Consider the following 20778-nt stretch of genomic DNA (forward strand, 5'->3'; position numbering starts at 1 on the left):
CAATTATGACCAATTTGTAGTTTCTATTTTAAATTTGATCCAAGTATTGTTTTTTTTTTCCTTTTAATTTAGACAAAAAGAATATTACTATATATTTTGTTAACTTCTTTTTTTACAATTTTTTTCCAACAATTTGGTTTACAAATCCTTTTATATTTTGCAACTTTATTTTTGATGAAATCGATTTCGCACAATTATTTTTTTTATGAGATCAAATTCTTATATTTTTTGCATTTTCGTTTTTATCATTATTTTCCTTTTTTCTACATCTTTGTTTCATGTGTCATTTTTAATGATTTTTCCATTATGGGTTCTTACGTTAGGGTTTCTGAGAAATTTACACGATGCGTAAATTATGGTGTTTAGGCACTACAAGAAAAAGGTGCTTTTGTAACTAAAATATCAGAAATTGATTAATCAGTCTTGGATACCATGCATCGGAAAGTCTTGGATACCATGCATCGGAAACTGATGAATTAGTCTCGGATACTATTTAGGACTTATTTGAATGTGTGAAACATTAGAGACTAACCAAAATTATTTGAGAGTAAAATTTAATCCCTTATTTGTTTACGCTAGTTTAGGCTTGGTGTGAAACACATTAGTGATTGAATTTTATTCTCGAATAGAGTAACACATTAGGGACTAAGTTCGGTCGCTGATAGACTTGTGCTAGTTTTTATTATGTGTGAAAAATTTTAGGAACTGAATTTCAGTCATTGATACAACTACACAAATTTATCCTTTGGATGTGAAACTTTTTAAAGACTGAATTTTAGTCCTAAATAGACATGCACTTTTTGACTTTCGAATGAACACTTATAACTAACTGAATTTTAGTATCTAATAGTAATTATTTAGTCATGGATGCCATATAAATCATAAACTAATGAATCAATCACGAATAACTTAAAAAAAAATATTAGGAAATTCAGTCTTGAATAGACTAACTACTTTAGCCATATCGCTACACACAAATGGCATTTATTGACATATCTTTTGTGCCGTTGTGGAATACTCTTAGTGACACTTTTTCCATGTCACTATAAAAATTATTAGATACAAGTTTTCATAGCTATTAGACTGCACAATGTGGATTGTGAAATGACATCGACCTTTCTAGTTGGGCATCATTACTTATGAAAAACACCACCATGTGACCATATTTGTTATTGACGACAATATGTTGAAGGCCTACTTTTACCGTTGCTTTTGTTTTTGAATTAGAAGATAGATAATTGTGTGTTATGTTTTTTCATTGTTGTGTGTTTGTTGCTTTTTTATTAAAACACAAATTTTATTTTCTTTGATTATTTTCTTAACTTGTAATAAGAAAATTAAATAATTTATATTCTTATTTCAACATCCTTACTTAATAATCAAAATAACCAAAATAAATGTAATTTATTAGGGAAAAGATAACCATAAGACAAATTTATGTATTTTTAAAGTTTTGATTTTTTTCTCCGAAAAATATTGTTTTTTTATGAAGGTTGTGAATTGGGCTAACATGCCATGTCACATCTTCCGACATAGTTCATACCACATCAACATCCCTTCCAGCTTGACATGCCACATGTGCAGATGAGCTGTTGAACATGGGTTTTTTTATTAAATTTTTTTTTACGACTAACACATAACTTTTCTCAAAATATTACAACTTTTCTAAAAATTTCTCTAAAAAATATGGTCAGCTGTCATATTTCTCAAAAATGTGTAATTAAGTACGTGGGTTTTTGTGTTAAAAAGTCTAATTTTTACCGGATAATGATAAAAGGGGATACTTTCTACAACTCAACAAAAGTTCCTTATTTTTCCTATACATTTTTTTCTATTTTCCTATACAAATTAAACAAAACATTATGCCAAAAAACTACAAAAATACACCAAAGGAAGAGCTAAGTTTCTATGATGTATCATTCCATCCCAAGCAAGAGGGCCTTCAAGGTCTCCTATGATCTGGACAATCAGCAAATCACACCACTGCTTGCATCCTGGTCATTCTCATACTATAAAAGAACTACCCAAAAGTCATAAATCATAAGAATGAAGTCTTTAAAAGAATTTAAGTTGAAAAAAAAAAACTCACCATTAGCTTGTAAATATCGTTAGCCTTCTTTGGGAGAGATTGATATCTCCTGAATTATTGACAAAAGACATGAGGCTATACAACTTCCTTTCATCATCATATTCGCTACTTTCACACAACTTTCTTGCTTTCCGGTCAATCTCTCATACATGTGAAGCGGTTGTTTTAGCAATATCTTTTTTCCTTGAACATTCGTCTCCAACAGTCCATGGATGCATCTTTCTTGTCTTCAAATTCCTTATCTAAGATTGAAACTTATTCTTAGGCATTACATGACCCTTAGTACTTACCAATTTTTGGCAATAAGACCAAATACCCAGATGAATTAAACCTATTAAGAATCAAGGATGGCATTGATTATGAAAAAATCGAACAACTTTTAAGGAAATCCATTTGGGATCCAAAAAAGAAATTGAATCATAGAAATTCAAAACTTGCAAAATCAAAACATTGATGAAAAGTGGGTTGAGACACAAACCGGTTGTCAGCATTACCTGAGGAAATCATTGATAATGCTCTACTGAACCAATAAAGGGGTACAAAACCATCAGTTTTTTCGCACAGACCCCATCGTTAGTGGAAATTATTCTCGGTTCTGCTAAAATTGATTCCGATAATTGTGGATTGACCATGAACGAATGCATAAAACATCAAGAAAAGTAAGCTAGGGTTTTAATCGAATTTCAGAGGCTCCGTCGATGCTGGGAGTCGTTCTTCGTTCACTATTCTACGTCGGGGATGTGAGTCATGAGGAAGAAGAAGGGCTCGGAGGCATACTGAAGTTCTAATTTTTAGATTCTGTAAAAAAAAAAAAGCAGCGCTTTTAAATTTTAGGCCAAAACTACATAGTTTAATGGTTGGGTATATAAAGTTGTATATGGTTATGTATATTCATCTTTTCCAAACATAAAATAAATATTAATACTTATTATACAAAAAAAATGGCTTGATTGATGATTGATAATTAATACTACTCATGATAATTTAAATGGTTTTTTATGTCAAAAGTAGTGTTAATTATCGTTATTTCAAAAAGATATATATATATATATATATATATATATATATATATATATATATATATATATATATATATATATATCATTCTTTTTTTTTTCTATCTACATTTTAACCATACGATTTAGAACTTGCGATTAAGATGAAATACGTATTTTAAATAAGATATCCAAATAGGTTTTTTATTGTTTTTTAAATACATATAACCGAAAAAGGTTTTTAGAAAACCGATTGGACCAAACCAAAAACATATTCGGCCGATTTTGCCTTCCAATATAACGTAATAACATATCATAAGAAAATGTATTTTTAAAGACATAGAAAAATAATTTAGGTAAAATAAATACATAAAAATACATATAATAAAAAGCTATTTTTTTATAATGCGCTAAAATACATTTTGTTTTATTTAAAAAGAATTATGTAAAAAAAATATTTTTTGTAATTTATTTATTGTTTATGTTTAACAATTTTGCCCAAAAGAATGTGTCATGTCATCAACTCTGTTGGCAATAGGCTGTGCTTTCTGGTGGAGGAGATAAATATGTATAAACAAAATACATCCAACCCAATATTGGAAAACTTTTAAACATGAACGTTTTGAAGATCCTACTCTTTAGGACAACAAAACAATAAAACAAAAAGGACCTCCATTGTCATTAAAAAATACAAAAACAAACCGTGAGAGATACCCATGGATGGAACACCATGCTCTCTGCTCCAGTTCAGGTAGGTACCATCATCTCATTTATTTTCTTTACCATTCAATGCACATAACAGAATATATATTAGAAATGAGCTCGTGACAGTTAGTTTTCGGGATATAAAAGTACCTTAGGGGCCATTCTCCAGTACACTGGACTTCCTTTGTAGAAGTAAAATCATCGGGTCTCTCCCACGAGATAGTAATAGTAACCTGGTCGCCAGCTTCCATCTCACCCGTTCCAAACATCCAATGTAGCTTTTCAATGTAGTTGTGGTATATCCAGGTGCGGTTCTTTGCTATATTACTAATTATGATCACTGGTAAAAGAATTAATGTAGCCCTTACAGATCCAATCCTCTGAGATGTCAGCACATAGCAGAAATTCAATCCTGTGAAGTTTTTAGGAGATGATGGAATGGTAAATGATATTGATGGCCCCTTGATTCTATCTGTAATCCAATTTGGCATTTCTTCGCCATCATAAATTGTGCTGAATATTCCAAATTCATAATACATCTGCCACATACAACCACATTCACTAATTGCTACATTAACGATCAATATATATATATATATATATATATATATATATATATATATATATATATATATATATATATATATATATATATATATATATATATATATATACACACACACACACACACACGCACACACACACACACAAAATGACAAATAATTATCTAAAGCAAACCTGGATTTCAGATTTTTCATTATCTCGCAAGGATGTCAAAGTTACCACATGCCTTTCGTTAAGGAAGTCTGGCTTAGTCCAGCAAAAACTACATAATACCTTTTCCTCAATACTTGTCATTGGTTGGATTTTCACCATGCCTTCAACCTCAAATGATGAAGGTGGTAGCATATCCCAGTCTATTACGAGCTGAAGTGGAGACATTTCAGGATCAAATACAACTTTTTGCAGCATAGGCTTACCAGAAATATTAAAGAGGTTCAAATATATTAGTGTATGTGGAGGATGCTCAACTGACATAAGCATAGTACAATTCCCCATACTAAGTGTCTCAAGCCTAGGAAGGCTTCTCACACAATTGGGGAGGGAAACGATAGGATTCTCATCTAGATATAATTCCTTTAACATTGATAGGCGACTAAAGTCCATGGGAAAGGATTCAGTGAACAAATTGTTATCTTCAAGTGACAAGCTAACTAAAGATGTCGGTAAATAGATTGTAAAGAACTTTGAATAATTTGGTATAACCTCTAGAACAGCAAGATTACAACCGTCCAAGAATAGTGTTTTAACCTTCTTTAACATCTCTATGATTCTTGGAACTTTTTGAAGCTTGCTGCAGTAGCTTAGATCAACGAAAACAAGTTCAAGACATTGCTCAATTGATTCACAAACATCAAGCAAACGAATGCAACCTCTAAGTATTAACTTCTCAAGTACAGGGAGGTGGTCAAAGCCACCAAGACTACGAAGCTGTTCACAGAAACTTAAATTAAGAATCTTCAATGATCGAAGCACCCTTTTGTCTTTCAAGCATGATCCAATCCATTGCTGAAATTGAGAAAAGTTAGAATAATAGTGAATCTATCAACTTGACATAGAAGAGTAATAAATGGGGATAAGTTACCTTTAGTCTCTTAGGAAATCGTTGTAAATACCAATAATAAATGCCAAATGATTCAATATTGCTATATGACATGTCAAGAGCAACCAAATTCTCCATCGGTAATTCTAAAGGTATAGACTTCAAAGGGAACCCATGCATACACAACCATCTTAAATGCCAAATGATTCAATATTGCTATATGACATGTCAAGAGCAACCAAATTCTCCATCGGTAATTCTAAAGGTATAGACTTCAAAGGGAACCCATGCATACACAACCATCTTAATTCTTTTGGAAAATTCTTGTAAGAGCCAATTACTGGCACAAAACTGAGTTGTAGCAGCATTAATCTGCACATCTTAGTCAATGCGTCTGTTTTCCACTCAAATGATTCATGTAACTTCTCTTTCCCAAGCATTCTCATGTCAAGGGTAAGGCTTAGAACATTTTATGTACCCTGAAAAGAAAGGGTATCAAAAATATTTTTAAAATGTTATTGTCGTGTATATATATATATATATATATATATATATATATATATATATATATATATATATATATAAGTGTTGAAACAAGAAAAGGTAATAGGTGATGTACTTGTTCTAGTCATTTTGTATATATATATATATATATATATATATATATATATATATATATATATATACAAAATGACTAGAACAAGTACATCACCTATTACCTTTTCTTGTTTCAACACTTTGAATGACTCCTCATGACACCATAATCTACTTCGTTCCCCGGGATTGTCAACTGATTCTTCACGTATTAGGAATCTTCCCATCTCTTGAACCAACTGATGCATTGTCAATTCGATACTTTTGAATTCATAATTCCATCTATAACTAAGAAGACATCTGTTAATAAGATTCGTGATCCCACATCTTGTGTCTATATCACAGGCCTTTAATATTGTTTCCGTAACATCTCTATCCCTTCCAACAAAAAAACAAGCAATATGCTTAAACAACTCCTTATCATTTTTGAATGGCAAAGAGTCAAAGCTCATTCTCAATGCATTAATTACAGGGAGACCATTTTCTTTCTTTAGCATGTCTATGTACGCCTCTCAATATGTTACATCTCGATTATATAGAGACCTACCCAAAACTTTAAGAGCCATTGGATGTCCTTCACAATACTTCACTAGATTTTCTGACACCTCTTCATAACCTGTCTTTGGATCATTGCACATAAATGCATGAAAACACAAAAGTTTTTGTGAATCGATCTTAGATAAGCCTGTAAGCTTGTACAGTGCATGTTTGGGTTTAACGTCCGTTTTGAATAGTGCACAACTCTCTGTGAAGCATGCGTTTTTTGTTGTTATATATATATATATATATATATATATATATATATATATATATATATATATATATATATATATATTAAATTTCAATATTAAAAGAATATATTTTCTTCTATTTATAAAGTTATGTTTTTAACTTATAACATATTATACTTAATTTATTAGGTCTAATATGTTGTTATATGTAAACCATTATCATTTTAAAGCTACAACTTTTGAACAATTTATATAAAATACTTAAATTATTAATTTAAATATAACCTTACAGGATCAACTTAAATATAAATTTTAGTTCAACTTAAACAATCTATAGAATATTTTGTAGAAAGTTAAAAGTGATAAATTTTAGTGTATTTCTAATAATGATTATAAGTTGGTTAATAAGGTTAAATAAGTATCAAACCTAAAGTGTAATCATAAATAAACTAAATGTCAATATTAAAATAATATTTTTACTTCTACTTATAAAGTTACGTCTTTAACTTTTAACATTTTATACTAAATTTATTAAATTTAATATGTTGTTGTATGTAAACCATTATCAGTTTACAGCTACAACTTTTGAACAGTTTGGATAAAATACTTAATTTGTTAATTTGAATATAACATTACATGGTTAACTTCAATATAACTTTCAATTTCACTTAAAAAAACTCAAAGAATATTTTGTTAATAGTTAAAAGTGATAAGTATAGTGATAAATGAAAAAACTAAATTGTAATATAAATTTAACTAAAATATATTCTAAATATATTTTTATAATCGTTAAAAGTTTTTAAATAAGTAACTTAAAATAACTTACAGTAACAATAGTTAAAAATAACTCTATATAATGATTATATTGTTATCTTTAAGAAAAAATTGTTTGATGTTTTAAATAATTACAATGATAGAAATTGAAATGTTAAGCAAATAAAATTTAAAAAATTAATTAAGAATAACAACAACTATAAATAACATTAAACCATATATTATATTTAATTTTATTCATGAGTAACCCGTGTGTAGATGTAGTTCAAAAGATTGAAATTATGCAGTTTTAATAGATTTATATATTATCATATAATTCAAAATAATCAATATATTATATCAACTTGGTATACAAATTATTATATCAAATTCAACAACAATATTGTTATATTAAAAAAACATATATTTGTAAAGATTTCAGTTATATAGATGCTTCTGCGCAACGCGCGGGCATTCGCCTAGTATAGTATAATATAATCGGTGCAATGTCATGATGAGGCAACTGGTTGCGGTTAGAAAATTGCATATTTTTTTGCTTTATATTAATCATAGTTGCACATTTCGTCAAAAAAAAAATGACTTCACTACATAAATTAATAGTGTACATAAAACATCAGTTTATAAAAAGTAAAAATAAAAACATTTAACCATAACAAGGAAACTTTACGTATTTCAAAATATTGTACAATTAGTTTATTTGCATAGGTATTTTATATTTGAATTTTCGGGACAAAGTACCGGTAAGGCTGTAAACGAACTGAACGAAAACGAACAAGAGCTTATTCATGTTCGTTCGCTTAAGTTAGTCGAACGAACACAAACGGATAAACGAACGAGTTTTATTGTTCATGTTCATTTATTTAACAAATTACCTTATTCAAGTTTGTTCGTTTATGTTTGTGGACATGCTAAACGAACATAAACGAACAAACATAAATAAACAAAGATAAACAAACACAAATGAACATATATGAAAGTAAATGAACATATGATATAGTAATATAATAAAAAACAATTGAACATATATGAACATAAATAAACTTAAACAAACAAATATAAACGAACATAAACGAACAACATAAACAAATGTTCACGAACATAAATGAATAAACGAGATCATTGTTCATGTTCGTTCATTTAACTAAACAAACGAGAATTTGTATTCATGTTCATTCATTTATTAAATAAACGAACATAAACAAACTTCCTAGTGAACGGTTCACCGAACTTTTAGTTTGTTTAAAGCCCTATGTACCACAATTCCTTTTAATTCAAAAAGAATATGCGGATGCAGTGAAAGAAGGCATGAGATTGATGGAGATGATTTTGATAATCCCGGTTTCCTTATGATTATGGAGTGTTAGTGTGTCACTTCTCAAAAGTTGTATATATTCGGTCTCACACACTAAAAAAGGACTCAAACTTGAAGTCCCGTCTCAAACCGTTGTTATGTTGTTAGTTTAGCCCTGGTATCATAATCTATATGTGTCGTCTGATATGTTTGAACCCGTTGTAGGTTGAATGTAGAAATAAAACTCATTTTCAGGTCATGGTTTGATTTCATTTTGATAATAAAAAAATAATATGAATTGATTCTGAAGTCGTAGTTTTCTTGTGCACGTTGGCTCCCGATTTAGTTATTGCAGTATAGATAATAAATGTTAAAATTCCTTGTCTAACTGAAATAAATAATTGCCAAGATAGGACACATAAATTTAGAACAATGGCTGGAAAGATATGATTACGAAGTCCATAGGATTTGGGCCTAAATCAATTATTTATTGGGCTAACTAAATGTCATATGTGCGTTTAAATAACCCGCAACATGGCCTTTGGCAGTGGATTGAAACCTGTTAAATAAAAATTGTGAAAAGAGGTTTGTGATGTGTCCTTTTTGAGCTTTTGGCTTTTGAAATTATTTTGTAGAGCATTGTGTGTTGACTAGCTCCCTTTAGAGTTTAGTAATTAAACTTAATAATATATCAGATTATTGATGTATTTTTTCAAACTAGATATATTTTATTGCTTGAAACTATATTATGGATTTTTTTTATGTTACAATTTATCTTTGAATATTCAAGATAATACAGCTAGTTATTAATTGCCAGAAGTTATCGTCTAATCCTCTGTATGTTGGAAAGAAATGAAAATCATTGGCTAAAAAATCATCAAGGAATTTATTTTGATGAATAGAAACGTTACCTGTTTTAGGTTATCAATTTCGTTGTATTAGATCTTTTTTATATATATTTTCGTTTGTTGCATATTTTGTTATTTCATATTTAAGATGATCATCATAAAAGTGTTTAATTTGTTCCCCATCACATTTTAGAATATTTTAGTTTTTCATATTTATTAGTTTGTATGTGGAACCAATTTAAAACTCGATGTTATAGAAGGTTATGAAATTAAAGAAAAATAGTCAGCGTGCATATTTTCTCTTTACGCCTCATGTGAATGATTTCTTACAGATGAGAGGATTGATGTTTGTATGTTTTATTGCAATTGACTATGACCAATGTTTCATCAACAATTATCTCAGTTTGTTGCAGAATGAAGTGAGAAGAGTATGCAAACCTTGATGAATCTTTAAGAAACAAATATGTATTGGTCAATTTTGAGCATAAGATCAGTTTATTACCACAAAAACATGTATTGGACAAACTTTGATCATGAACGTTTGGAAGATCCAACTCTTTGGGACAACATAATACCAAAAAAAAACACTGTTATTGCAATTAGGAAACATAAAAATGAACTAAAAAGAAGACGGCTTTAAATTGCAAATATATTGACAAGTTGTGTATTCGAAATCTACAAACTCCAACTTGAGGGGGAGTAAAGGAAATCACGTATCTTCCTATATTTATTCTTATCATTTGCCTTATTTGTTTTCTTATATTCTTCCTGCATCATTGGAAGTTTGGTTTTACTCTTTTGTATTTATATCCCAAATGTTTGAGAAATAAATCATAACTTTGAGTTCTATTAATATGTTCATGTTCATTTATGTATAATTTGTTGCCATTACGTTTAATATGATACCACATTGTTGTTGTCCATCAGTAGACATTGTTATAATGTGATGGATATATTATACGACACTCTCTGTGCATTTATTTATTTTTCTTCAAGAACATAAATTATTATACGATTATAAAGGGTAACATACAACTTAGAACTTATAATTTGTTGGATACATTAAACATACACCTTGAATTTTAATACGTTTCAGTCAAATAAAAATCATGTCTAGCACTTCTACATAGACTTCCACTTGATGAAAGAAACAAAAAGAAATCAGAAGAGAACTATGACAACTTAAGAGATGTAGATGACCGGTTTTCTAAAGACATGTAAGTTAAAGCTAAAAACAGAGCAAAGGGCAGAATGTGGTGATTTTGAACCAGCATTTGTGGGGATTCAATATGTGCTTTTAGATGATAATTTATACAAAAGGTATGATGTATAACTTGTTCTATCTTTGAAAAGAAACAAGTATATATTAGTAAACTTTGAGCATAAAGCCACTTTATTAGCACACAAATGTACGTCAATCATATGATCGATTATGTTGTGCAATAGGCTGTGTGTGTTTTTTTTGAAACTATGTACAAATATAATAGATCCAGCCCAGTATTTAATAAATAGAAAATATGCATATTTGGAAGATCCAACTGTTTGAGATAACAAAACGCCAAAACAAAAAACACATTCATTGCCATTTGAACATAAGAACGAACTAAAAAGAAGACTGATATGAGTTGCAAAGTTGTAGAGATGAGCAAAGGTCCAGTGAGCCACAAGTGCAAGTCGGTTGAGCTAACACTTAGTCTTGACTGACAGCTGGAAATATATTTATTTTCATGAAAACATATTAGAACAAGCTATGACAATTGGTTTTTGTATTTTTTTTATTTATGTCAAGAAAAATTAGTTTTGGGAAATAAAAGTACCTTGGATTCCATCCTCCGGCATGCCGGATTCCGTTTCAGAGAAAGCTCTGAAGTGCACTCGCTTATCTAATGAAAAGAAATAGATTAAAGATCTGACAATGATTGCATAAATTCACATTATTTATCATTAAAAGACTACTAAAAGAAGTTATGGATGTTGTGTAGGGGGATTTTAGCACAATATCACTTTAGTTATTATTAGCTTGCGAATTGGTTGTAATGATCTCTCCCTTGTACACAGAAAAACAGAGAGTAAGAAAAACAAACAGAGGAAAATTACTGCTGCATTTTATATTGAACTCTAAAAAGTCACATGAAAAACAGAACTAACTTCTAGCTTTATATCTACTAAATTACAGGAAAATATAAACACCAAGTAAATATGCTGCCACATTTTTGAATTTTCTGGATTATTCCAACAGTGTTGGGTTCGAATTTCCCTGTCCCAAATATGCATCGCTGGATCTGGTTATATTTGAGATCAGAGAAAACATGGATAGCCCTAGCTATTATGCATATATATTGATGGTGGAAGAAATTGTTGTGTGAACTTCTGATGGATATTGTCTATGTAAGGAGACAAGTGTGGGTTGTGTGGTCTATATTATGTTCTTGCAACAAAAATACTAGATATATAGTAATACTTAAGAATGATGTCTACCTTTAAAGCTGGCATCTTCTCCACACAAATACTGATACGGCTGTAGAACACTATCAACATCACGCAGCAGAATTCGACTTTTGTTCAGAATATATTCTCCTGTTGTTAACTGAAATCCAGTGAGATCTCCACCAATGATGTGATTCCATGACTTGTAATAACTCAACACATCTTCTTCTTCTTCATCCGTTGCCCCATCATCATAAATAAAACTAACCCCACACATCTGTGTATCTTGCTTGCAAACATGAAATATGTTCTCCCTCACAGTAATAGTAATGTGGTCACCAACTTCCATATCATTCATCCCAAACATCCAATGGCTTAAAAATGTGAAGCACTGTTCACCGACATCGATTACTCCGTCAATACAATGGTCGTATATCCAGGTGCGGCTCTTTGTTATGTTACTAATTATGATCATTGGCAAATATTTGAACTCAACATCCAATGACATCTGTACATAGCAGAAATTCAATCCTCTGAGCTTGTTCAGAGATGATGGGATGGTAAATGATGTTGATGGCCCTGGGTTTCTATCTGTAATCCAATTCGGCATCTCTTTGCCTCCATAAATTGTGCTGAATATTCCAAATTCATAATACATCTGCCAAAAAAACAACCTTCATTAATTATATATACAAAGATATATATAATCGAAGTAGAGCAAACCTGGATTTCAGATTCCACATATGTTCTGTCGCATGAAGAAGTTAGTATACCCCTTTCGTGAAGGATATCTAGCTTAGTCCAGCCCAAACTATGTAATACCATTTCTTCAACACCTGCCATTGGTTGGATTTTGACCAAGCCTTCAAATTCAAACAATGAAGGTAATAGTGTCTTCAACTCTATAAAGATATCGAGTGGGGACATTTTTGTGTCAAAAACAACTTTCCGTAGCAAAGGCTTATACTTCGAATAAAGGTTCAAGTATGTTAGTGTTTGTGGAGGATGTTCAACTGACGTCAGCATTTTACAGTCTTGCATACTAAGCATTTGAAGCCTAGGAAGGTTTTTCACACAATGAGGCAGAGAAACAACAGGATTTTTATCTAAAAATAATTCCCTTAACATGGATAGGCATCTGAAGTCTACAGGAAAGGATTCATTGGACAAATTATTATCTGCTAGTGACAACGTGACTAAAGTGCTTGGTAAAGAAATCACAGAGAACTTGGAATCATTGGGTATGACCTCGAGAACGGCCCTGGAAGCAGCTTTTGTGTTCAAGCCGGTGTTATTGGCCTTAAGCAATTCGGCTGAATTCATATCCTTAATCTCAATTCGAGATTCACCGAGATTACAACCATCTAGCAATAGCGTTTTAACTTTGTTTAACATGCCTGTGATTCTTGAAAGTTTCTTAAGCTTGTTGCAGTAACTAAGATCAACGAGGACAAGTTCGAAACATTGCTCAATCGATTCACAAATCTCAAGCAAACCAACACAGCCTTTAAGTATTAACTTCTCAAGTGCAGGGAGTTGGCCGAAACCACCCAGACTAAGAAGTTGTTCACAAAAACTTAAATTTAAAATCTTCAATGATGGAGGCAACCTCTTGCCTTCAAAGCATGATCCAGTTAGCTGCAGAAATGGAGATAAGTTAGAAGAGCAGTGAGGTTTATCATGTGAACAGGGAAGAACAATAAATGGAGATCAGTAACCTTTAGCCTCTTATGAAGTCTTTTTGGATTGCTATAAAAATTCCCAAAGGATTCAATATTGCTATACGACATGTCAAGAGCAACCAAGTTCTCCATCGGTAAGTTTGAAGGTATAGACTTCAAAGAGGACCCATGCATACACAACCATCTTAATTCTTCTGGAAATTTGTTGTAAGAGCCGGTGATTTGCACATAATTGAGTTGTAGCAGCATTAGCCTATCCATCTTACTCAATGCATCTGTATTCAACTCAACTGATCCACATAACTTCTTTTTCTCAAGCATTCTCATGTCAAGGGTGAGGCCTAAAACATTTTCCGTACCCTAAGAAGAACAAGGATGCATATATATTTTAAAAATGTCATAAATATTACATGGAAATACAAAATACTGTAAAAAAGTATACATGGCCTCTTACCTTTTTTTGTTTCAACACACTCAATGAGTCATGATCCCATATTCGACTTCGTTTCCAAGGCTTGTAAAGTGATTCTTCACGTACCACAAATCTTCCCATCTCTTGAACCAACTGATGCATCACCAACTCTTTATTCCATCCGATACTAAGAAGGCATTTGTCGATGAGATTCGTGATCCCACTTTTAGTTTCTTTATCACATGCCTCTAATATTGTTACAGTAACATCTATATCCATTCCAACAAAAATACAAGCAATATGCTTAAACAAGTCTTTATCATTTTCTGATGGCAAAGAGTCAAAGCTCATTCTTAAGATATTATTTATAGGGGAATCATTTTCTTTCTTCAGCCTGTCCAGATACCCCTCCCAATAAGCTACCTTTTGCTTATGTAGAGACCTGCCCAAAACTTTAAGAGCCATTGGATGTCCTCCACAATAATCCACAAGCTTTTCTAACACCTGTTCATAATCTGGCTCAGGGTTATTGCCCACGAATGCATGAAAACAGAAAAAACTTCGTGATTCAATCTTAGATAAGCATTCAAGCTTGTGATGTTCATACTTGGGATTAATGTTCATTTTGAATAGTGAACAACGTGTCAACCATGCGTCCTTTGTTGTTATTATAATTTTGCTTCCTGTACAAAACCCTTTGCTTCCAAGTAATGCATCCAACTGGTCGGGACTACTAATATCATCAAGAACTAGTAACACCTTTTCTTTATGGGATACTACATTCTCTATCATTGATGTGTAAATAGAAACATCATGAACTTGAACTTGAACTGAACTTGGTTTTGAAATATCATCATAAAGTTGTTTTTGTACATCAAGCAGCCCATTATACTTTCCATCACATCTCCTACTAATATCTTCAATGAAGCTGCTTGTGTCAAATTCATGAGAATTCAACACATAGATATATTTTGCTAAAGTTGTCTTCCCCATCCCACCCATACCCAAAATAGTGAGTATATCTGTTGTATGTGATGATGCATCTTTCAACCATGAAGTGATGAAGTTAACAGAATTGCCCATCCCAGTAAGTTGTGGCAGTGGAAACCTTGAGGATATGAGTAATCTACGGTAGATGTCTTTAACAATTTCTTCGATAAAATCCGCCTCTTCCCTGAAACTTGATTTGAGTAAGAACCACAAAACACAATCCAAAAAACTAATATACTAGATTGGAGATTCAAGTTACCAGGATATCCAAATAAAATTTATATCATATTAAGTTAATTCCTAACTAATTTTTTTAACATCAAATAATTATCATATTTGCACTTCTAACCATATGAGCATGAAACGTGGAAGGTCAAAATTGTAATCTATAAAAAGACCAGAGCCACCAATGTAATATATGATTTCATTAATAGACGACCGAATTTCATTATGTTTCTGCAAGACCATCAAACTTAAATATCAATGTGGTTTTGCATTAATATGAAGAAAATGTCATAGAATAGTTAATGGTTAAACTTTACTACTTACACATAAGAGCAATTATTTATCCTAATAAAAGATGATATGATTTGAAGGTAGAATGATATTAAAAGGCTAAACGCAGTAGACACATATCAGCCATTCAAAACATTCGCTTTTAAAAGAAAGCATACGAAAATCATTAAAATGGTTGATCGAAATAAAATAATTTATGAAAAAAAAAAGACACTTATCAAATGTGAATAAAAACAAGCAGGATGGTTGGTAAACCTACCTATATAAATTAATTTATGAGATCAAATAATTGCAAAATTCGATTCAATTTCAAACATTTATTTATCCAATTTCAATACATAAAAAATATATGCTTATTTAATGATTAAAAAATTCTAAATGCATAGGTAGAAGATGATATCAACTTTTCATGCGCTAACTAAACAAAATCAAGGAGTATAAATGGAAATATGGGTAAGAAAGAGTTACCTGTCATTTATGTGCTTCCCTTTTAAATTAGCAATTTCTGTAAGTGCTTTATTCCACCTGTCCATCTTTTCAGCCAATTTACTTCTTTTATTTGCATCTGTCTCTTCCTCCATCCTCTCCAAAGCTACTTTTTTGCCTCCTGACTTGGGTGGGTTCAACATGATAAAATATGGGAATAACAACATGATTGGATGTCCTCCGTTGCTCAAGGATCAACACCAGTTCATCAAGACACCAAGTGGAAGTGGCATAATTTTTGGACAACACGATAATAGAAGCCCTAGATGCTTTAATGGCACTCTCCAATCCTGGTTTCAGATCTTCCCCGATTTCAATCTCTTTATTATCCAAGAAGGTACTGATATTGACAAGTATGAGGGCTTTATAAAGGTGACTAATGAAACTATGACGAGCGCCAAAACCTCTAAAACTTAAAAATACGTCATATCTATGACCTTTATGAGTTGATGAAGAAGATGAAGATCCTTCAGAATGTTCAGAGAGAAGAACCATTATGAGTTATGGTTTGAGGACCCTTCAGGCTTCCACAATTTTGTGTAATTATTTTTTGTTTCTCCTTATATGTGGGTGTCTCCCAATAAGCTCTGAGAGTAATTATTGTGTTCCCAAGCTTTTGGATCCCAGGATTTCCTTACTTGTGCCTCAATCTCAAGATCCCATACATAGTGTCTCTACAGTCTACATAAAATCAAATTTATTAATACCTTATGCCATCAAACAGTTTAACTCTAAAATAACAGCTTATAGTCTTCAAAATATAAACTGAAGTGTTTAATAAACCAGACAGATACACCTTGAACTTTTCTGTGTGAATAAATATGCTTCTGAAACAACCAACACATAAGGCTAAGTGAGTTAATATGCTTATATTAATACCTTATGCAACTGAAGTCTCATCAAACAATTTAAACCTAAACAATAAAACCTTACATCCTTATAATAATAATAATAATAATAATAATAATAATAATAATAATAATAATAATAATAATAAATAAATAAATAAATAAATAAATAAATAAATAACTGAAGTGATTAAAACCAAAAAGAATAAGTTTATTGACATGATTGTTTAAAGATCCCCAAATTAACAAGAAAAAGCTTCTCAATCTCAGGATCCCATGCATAATGTCTCTACAGAAAATCCAAATTATTACTTTATTTTCTACAAAATAAAACTTTTAAGTGTTTGAATAACAAAACATATGCACTGGCCTCCAAACTTTTTATCTGAATTTAATATGCTTTGAAAATAAGAAACAAATAGAAAGAACCAACATATGTGCAGCTATGTATTGATATAGAATTGCCATAACATTAAGATGAGAATTGTTTAAAGTTTGGTTACTCAGTTAATTAACACCATCAACTAAAAGACAAACGCAAGAAAAAGTCCCTGGAATTAACAAGAACATCTTTTGAAATGTGAATTTTTCTATCATTAAATCTAGTATAGAATATTGATGGGTTGCTCCACATGATAAGTTTTTGAAAGTCACAAGTCCCACCATCTCTAAGCTTTTAATTACAAGGTCTATACTAGATGAAACTTTAAAGATAAATTAACATCATACACAAGAATATATACATCATCATCAATTTTGAGTTGCATCTTTTTTATTTTCAAAAGCCATGTGAAAGCTTTGCTTTGTGCTGCCCCTGGAACAAAAGTTTAAGTCAACCAAACCCTACTTGTACTTACAACATCTGAAAATAGCCAAAAGTAAAAGCATCTGAAAGCTGAAAACACCCCTGTTTCATATAACACAACTAAAGTACAACTATTACAATCGCGTATTAAAGTTTATTCATTGTGTTTGTGAGTTGGAATATAAGGAATTAAGAAGTCAAGGATAAACTCTGTACTATCCGTACTGAAATAATCGAAATTTCAATCCCTAATTAATGTAAAAAAAAAATAATTATGATGTGATTTTTGATTAATCAGATATAATTGTCTAACAACATGTGAAACTAACTTGAAAGAATGTTCATTCACAGTTACCTGCATACAGAGCTACAGCGACACCTGAAGCAGAGAGAATGCGGACGATCCAACAGCGACGCCGTCGAAAATGACATCGAGTGAAAAATCCAGAGCGAACGGCGCGAAGTCGGCCGGTATAAGGCGAGTCAACGAGGAAAGAAAAGGAGCCGGCGAGAGAGGTGAGACACAGAGACGTTGGATTTTTCTTTTTACCTTTCACGATATTTCCTCTTTTAGTGATATTAGATTTTCTAGAGTAAATTACAGGAATGGTCCTTGTCGTTGTCAAAATATTACGGTTTTAGTCTAAATTTTCTTTTTATCATAGTTTCGCCTTAAATATAGGCATTGTTGCGGGTTTGATTAGAACCGTCTTCTTGGCGTCGTTTGGATGAGCTAGAACCCAAACCAGGGTTCATTTCATGAAGTCGCACCCTAAGAGTATGATCTGCAAAATAAACACAACCTTCTTCTTTGCTTGATCGTTACCGAAATCCGAGACTTGCAAGACTTTTAAGGAGAGAATATAGAGGATGTGAAAGAGAGGTTTTGGAGTGAAGAGAGTTGAATCTCTTATGATCGGTTCCTCTTTATTCTTAGGGTTTATGCTTTATTATTGGTAATTACCATTTTGTTGGCTGATAAGTTATCATTATACTAAAATAAAAGATAATGACAAACAATGGATATTTACATTTAACTCTTGACCTTAATTATTTTCAAATTAACTCATCATAATTTGGCTCCCCTACCATCCACTATAGCTTCCTAGAATTGCGAGGATATGGGTAGGGTGAGCAAAATCAAAAAGATCTAAAAGAAACCGAAAAACCCGCAACAAACTGAAAAACGATACAAAAACCGACTCTACGGTCCTTAATTTGACGAAGACCAGTCAAAGTCGGTGCGATGCAATTTTATCTTAACAACTCACTCTTAAAAAATAATGTTTTAAAAACCAGTTTGAACTGGCCGGTCGAACCGGTTGGACCGGAAACCGGGAGAGAAAGCGGTTTAACAATCACTGATTTTACGTCGATTTCTGAATTTGATTGAACTGACCGGTTTTTAGTAAAAACCTGGTCAGTCAAAAAAACCGGTTTAACCGAATGAAAACACATGGAAAAAAATCATTTTCATAATAAATGTTATAAAGTTTTATGATATGTCTTTATTCATCTGAAACCATATTTTATTTTGGTATTATATTTTATTTCTTTTCGATGTATATGGATTGATGTAAAACATTAAAACTTATGATTATATATTATTTTAATATATTTGGATCGATTTACAACTTATTTATATATATATTTTTTATGTCTGGACTTCTAAACGTCAAGTTCATGATTTATATATGTATATATGTATAGAAAAATAGGAAAAAATATGAAAATTATAGAACCTGGTTGAACCGGTCACCATACCGGTTCAACTAAAAAACCGTTTTTTAAAACACTGAAAAAAAGTAACCGCGCCGATATTCATTTGACTTTTACTAAACTTTGAATTTGTTATCATAGATGTTTAAGATTCTTTTATGTTATTATGAATGTTTATGACTATGATTTTTTTTTGTTGGCGAATCAAATTCAACATCACAATTCATAAGAGTCCAAAATTATGGCTATGATTGTGTTTATGAACCAAAACTATTATGTAACCAAATTTCGATTGTGGGCTAAAAAAGAACAAAAAAAACTAAAATTGTTTCATGTTTCTTGGGATATGGTGTATTGGACAAAAGGCTAAAGGCTAAAATTTTAATTGGAAAATTGTTTCATTTCTGGTCTCTTGTGTTTCTAAAATCGCATCATTTTCACTGCTACATATGTAAAGGCTTCGCCATAAGCGATGTGCTAATCGGCCCAATTCATAATAATTTCACAACCCAAACTCCTTGTTATATATGTTTGAAAACACCGTGATTCAAATTTGGGTTACTTATAAGGAGATGATTTCAAAATCTTATCTTATGCGAAATTTCCCAAAAGGAATAGTAAATTATTAGGTCAAACATCATTTAGAGAATGACATATGATATTATCGTGAAACCATTAATAACCACATAAAACTCAATATGCCAGGATTTTCGCTTATGAGGGCCGAGGCGGTGATATATTGTAAAGAAACTAGAAAGAAACAAAAAGGTCATGATATATTAATATCTCAAGGCCTCAAGGGAGTGAACGTCATTTTCATCTCGAGACCTTAATTATATCCTAACATCCAAACCACATCACATGGACTATGACATTTTATTTTTATCTTCTTTTTTCTACAATCAATCAAAATGTTATTGGATGGCAAAACAGGCAAAACAATGTCAGACTTTAAACATTTCAATATTAATTTATACCAAAATTAACAAAACAAAGTCAGACTTTAAACACTTCAATATTAATTTATACCAAAATTAACAAGTTGCTGACATTTATATATCTTGATGTTTATCTAGTAGTTCTTCTAAATCTTAAAACATATTTTTTCCTAGGGGTGTCGAACGGGTAAAATTTTCAGGTTTCGGGTAGAACGGGTATTTCCTTAAGAAAATAATATCCGATACCCGACCTATATTGTAATTCGGGTTTTCGGGTTTCGGGTATTCGGGTTTGAGGTCAGGTCGGGTAATTATCGGGTATACC

The 20778-nt window shown here is 31.3% G+C and overlaps 2 protein-coding genes across 5 annotated transcripts; both read right to left on the reverse strand.

The window, feature by feature from the left end:
- Positions 1 to 1768: 1768 nt before the first annotated feature.
- Positions 1769 to 6714, reverse strand: LOC111916336 (disease resistance protein RPV1). 2 transcript variants are annotated; one of them, XM_023911989.3, is made up of 6 exons: positions 6112 to 6714; positions 5435 to 5871; positions 4528 to 5358; positions 2584 to 2887; positions 2090 to 2420; positions 1769 to 2009 (listed from the first exon to the last, which is right to left on the reverse strand). In XM_023911989.3, exons 2-4 carry the CDS (start codon positions 5570 to 5572, stop codon positions 2762 to 2764), a joined length of 1095 nt encoding a protein of 364 aa, XP_023767757.3. In that variant the 5' UTR covers positions 5573 to 5871; positions 6112 to 6714; the 3' UTR covers positions 1769 to 2009; positions 2090 to 2420; positions 2584 to 2761. The 2 variants fall into 2 exon arrangements, with proteins under 2 accessions (XP_023767757.3, XP_042758802.2); XM_042902868.2 differs by having other exon boundaries at positions 1769 to 2020.
- Positions 6715 to 10994: 4280 nt separating this feature from the next.
- Positions 10995 to 18349, reverse strand: LOC111915716 (disease resistance protein RUN1). 3 transcript variants are annotated; one of them, XM_052764242.1, is made up of 8 exons: positions 18152 to 18349; positions 16126 to 16824; positions 14194 to 15325; positions 13776 to 14099; positions 12781 to 13695; positions 12109 to 12715; positions 11448 to 11513; positions 10995 to 11337 (listed from the first exon to the last, which is right to left on the reverse strand). In XM_052764242.1, exons 2-8 carry the CDS (start codon positions 16308 to 16310, stop codon positions 11321 to 11323), a joined length of 3246 nt encoding a protein of 1081 aa, XP_052620202.1. In that variant the 5' UTR covers positions 16311 to 16824; positions 18152 to 18349; the 3' UTR covers positions 10995 to 11320. The 3 variants fall into 3 exon arrangements, with proteins under 3 accessions (XP_052620202.1, XP_052620201.1, XP_052620200.1); XM_052764241.1 differs by adding an exon at positions 16940 to 16970 and having other exon boundaries at positions 10995 to 11513; XM_052764240.1 differs by having other exon boundaries at positions 10995 to 11513.
- Between the last annotated feature and the right edge of the window lie 2429 nt (positions 18350 to 20778).

This window comes from Lactuca sativa, chromosome 1 (assembly GCF_002870075.4).
Source record: "Lactuca sativa cultivar Salinas chromosome 1, Lsat_Salinas_v11, whole genome shotgun sequence".
Lineage (NCBI taxonomy): Eukaryota > Viridiplantae > Streptophyta > Magnoliopsida > Asterales > Asteraceae > Lactuca > Lactuca sativa.

Bases quoted from the DNA above. Each gene is read 5' to 3' on its own strand.
- LOC111915716 (XM_052764240.1), bottom strand. From the start codon at position 16,310: ATGTTGTTATTCCCATATTTTATCATGTTGAACCCACCCAAGTCAGGA. The intron at 15,326-16,125 runs GTAACTCTTTCT...ATCAAGTTTCAG, and splicing joins GGGAAGCACATAAATGACAG to GGAAGAGGCGGATTTTATCG. The intron at 14,100-14,193 runs GTAAGAGGCCAT...TGTTCTTCTTAG, and splicing joins GTGTGTTGAAACAAAAAAAG to GGTACGGAAAATGTTTTAGG.
- LOC111916336 (XM_023911989.3), bottom strand. From the start codon at position 5,572: ATGCATGGGTTCCCTTTGAAGTCTATACCTTTAGAATTACCGATGGAG. The intron at 5,359-5,434 runs GTAACTTATCCC...TCTCAATTTCAG, and splicing joins GATTTCCTAAGAGACTAAAG to CAATGGATTGGATCATGCTT. The intron at 2,888-4,527 runs GTTTGCTTTAGA...TTTTTTTTACAG, and splicing joins ATGAAAAATCTGAAATCCAG to AATCTAAAAATTAGAACTTC.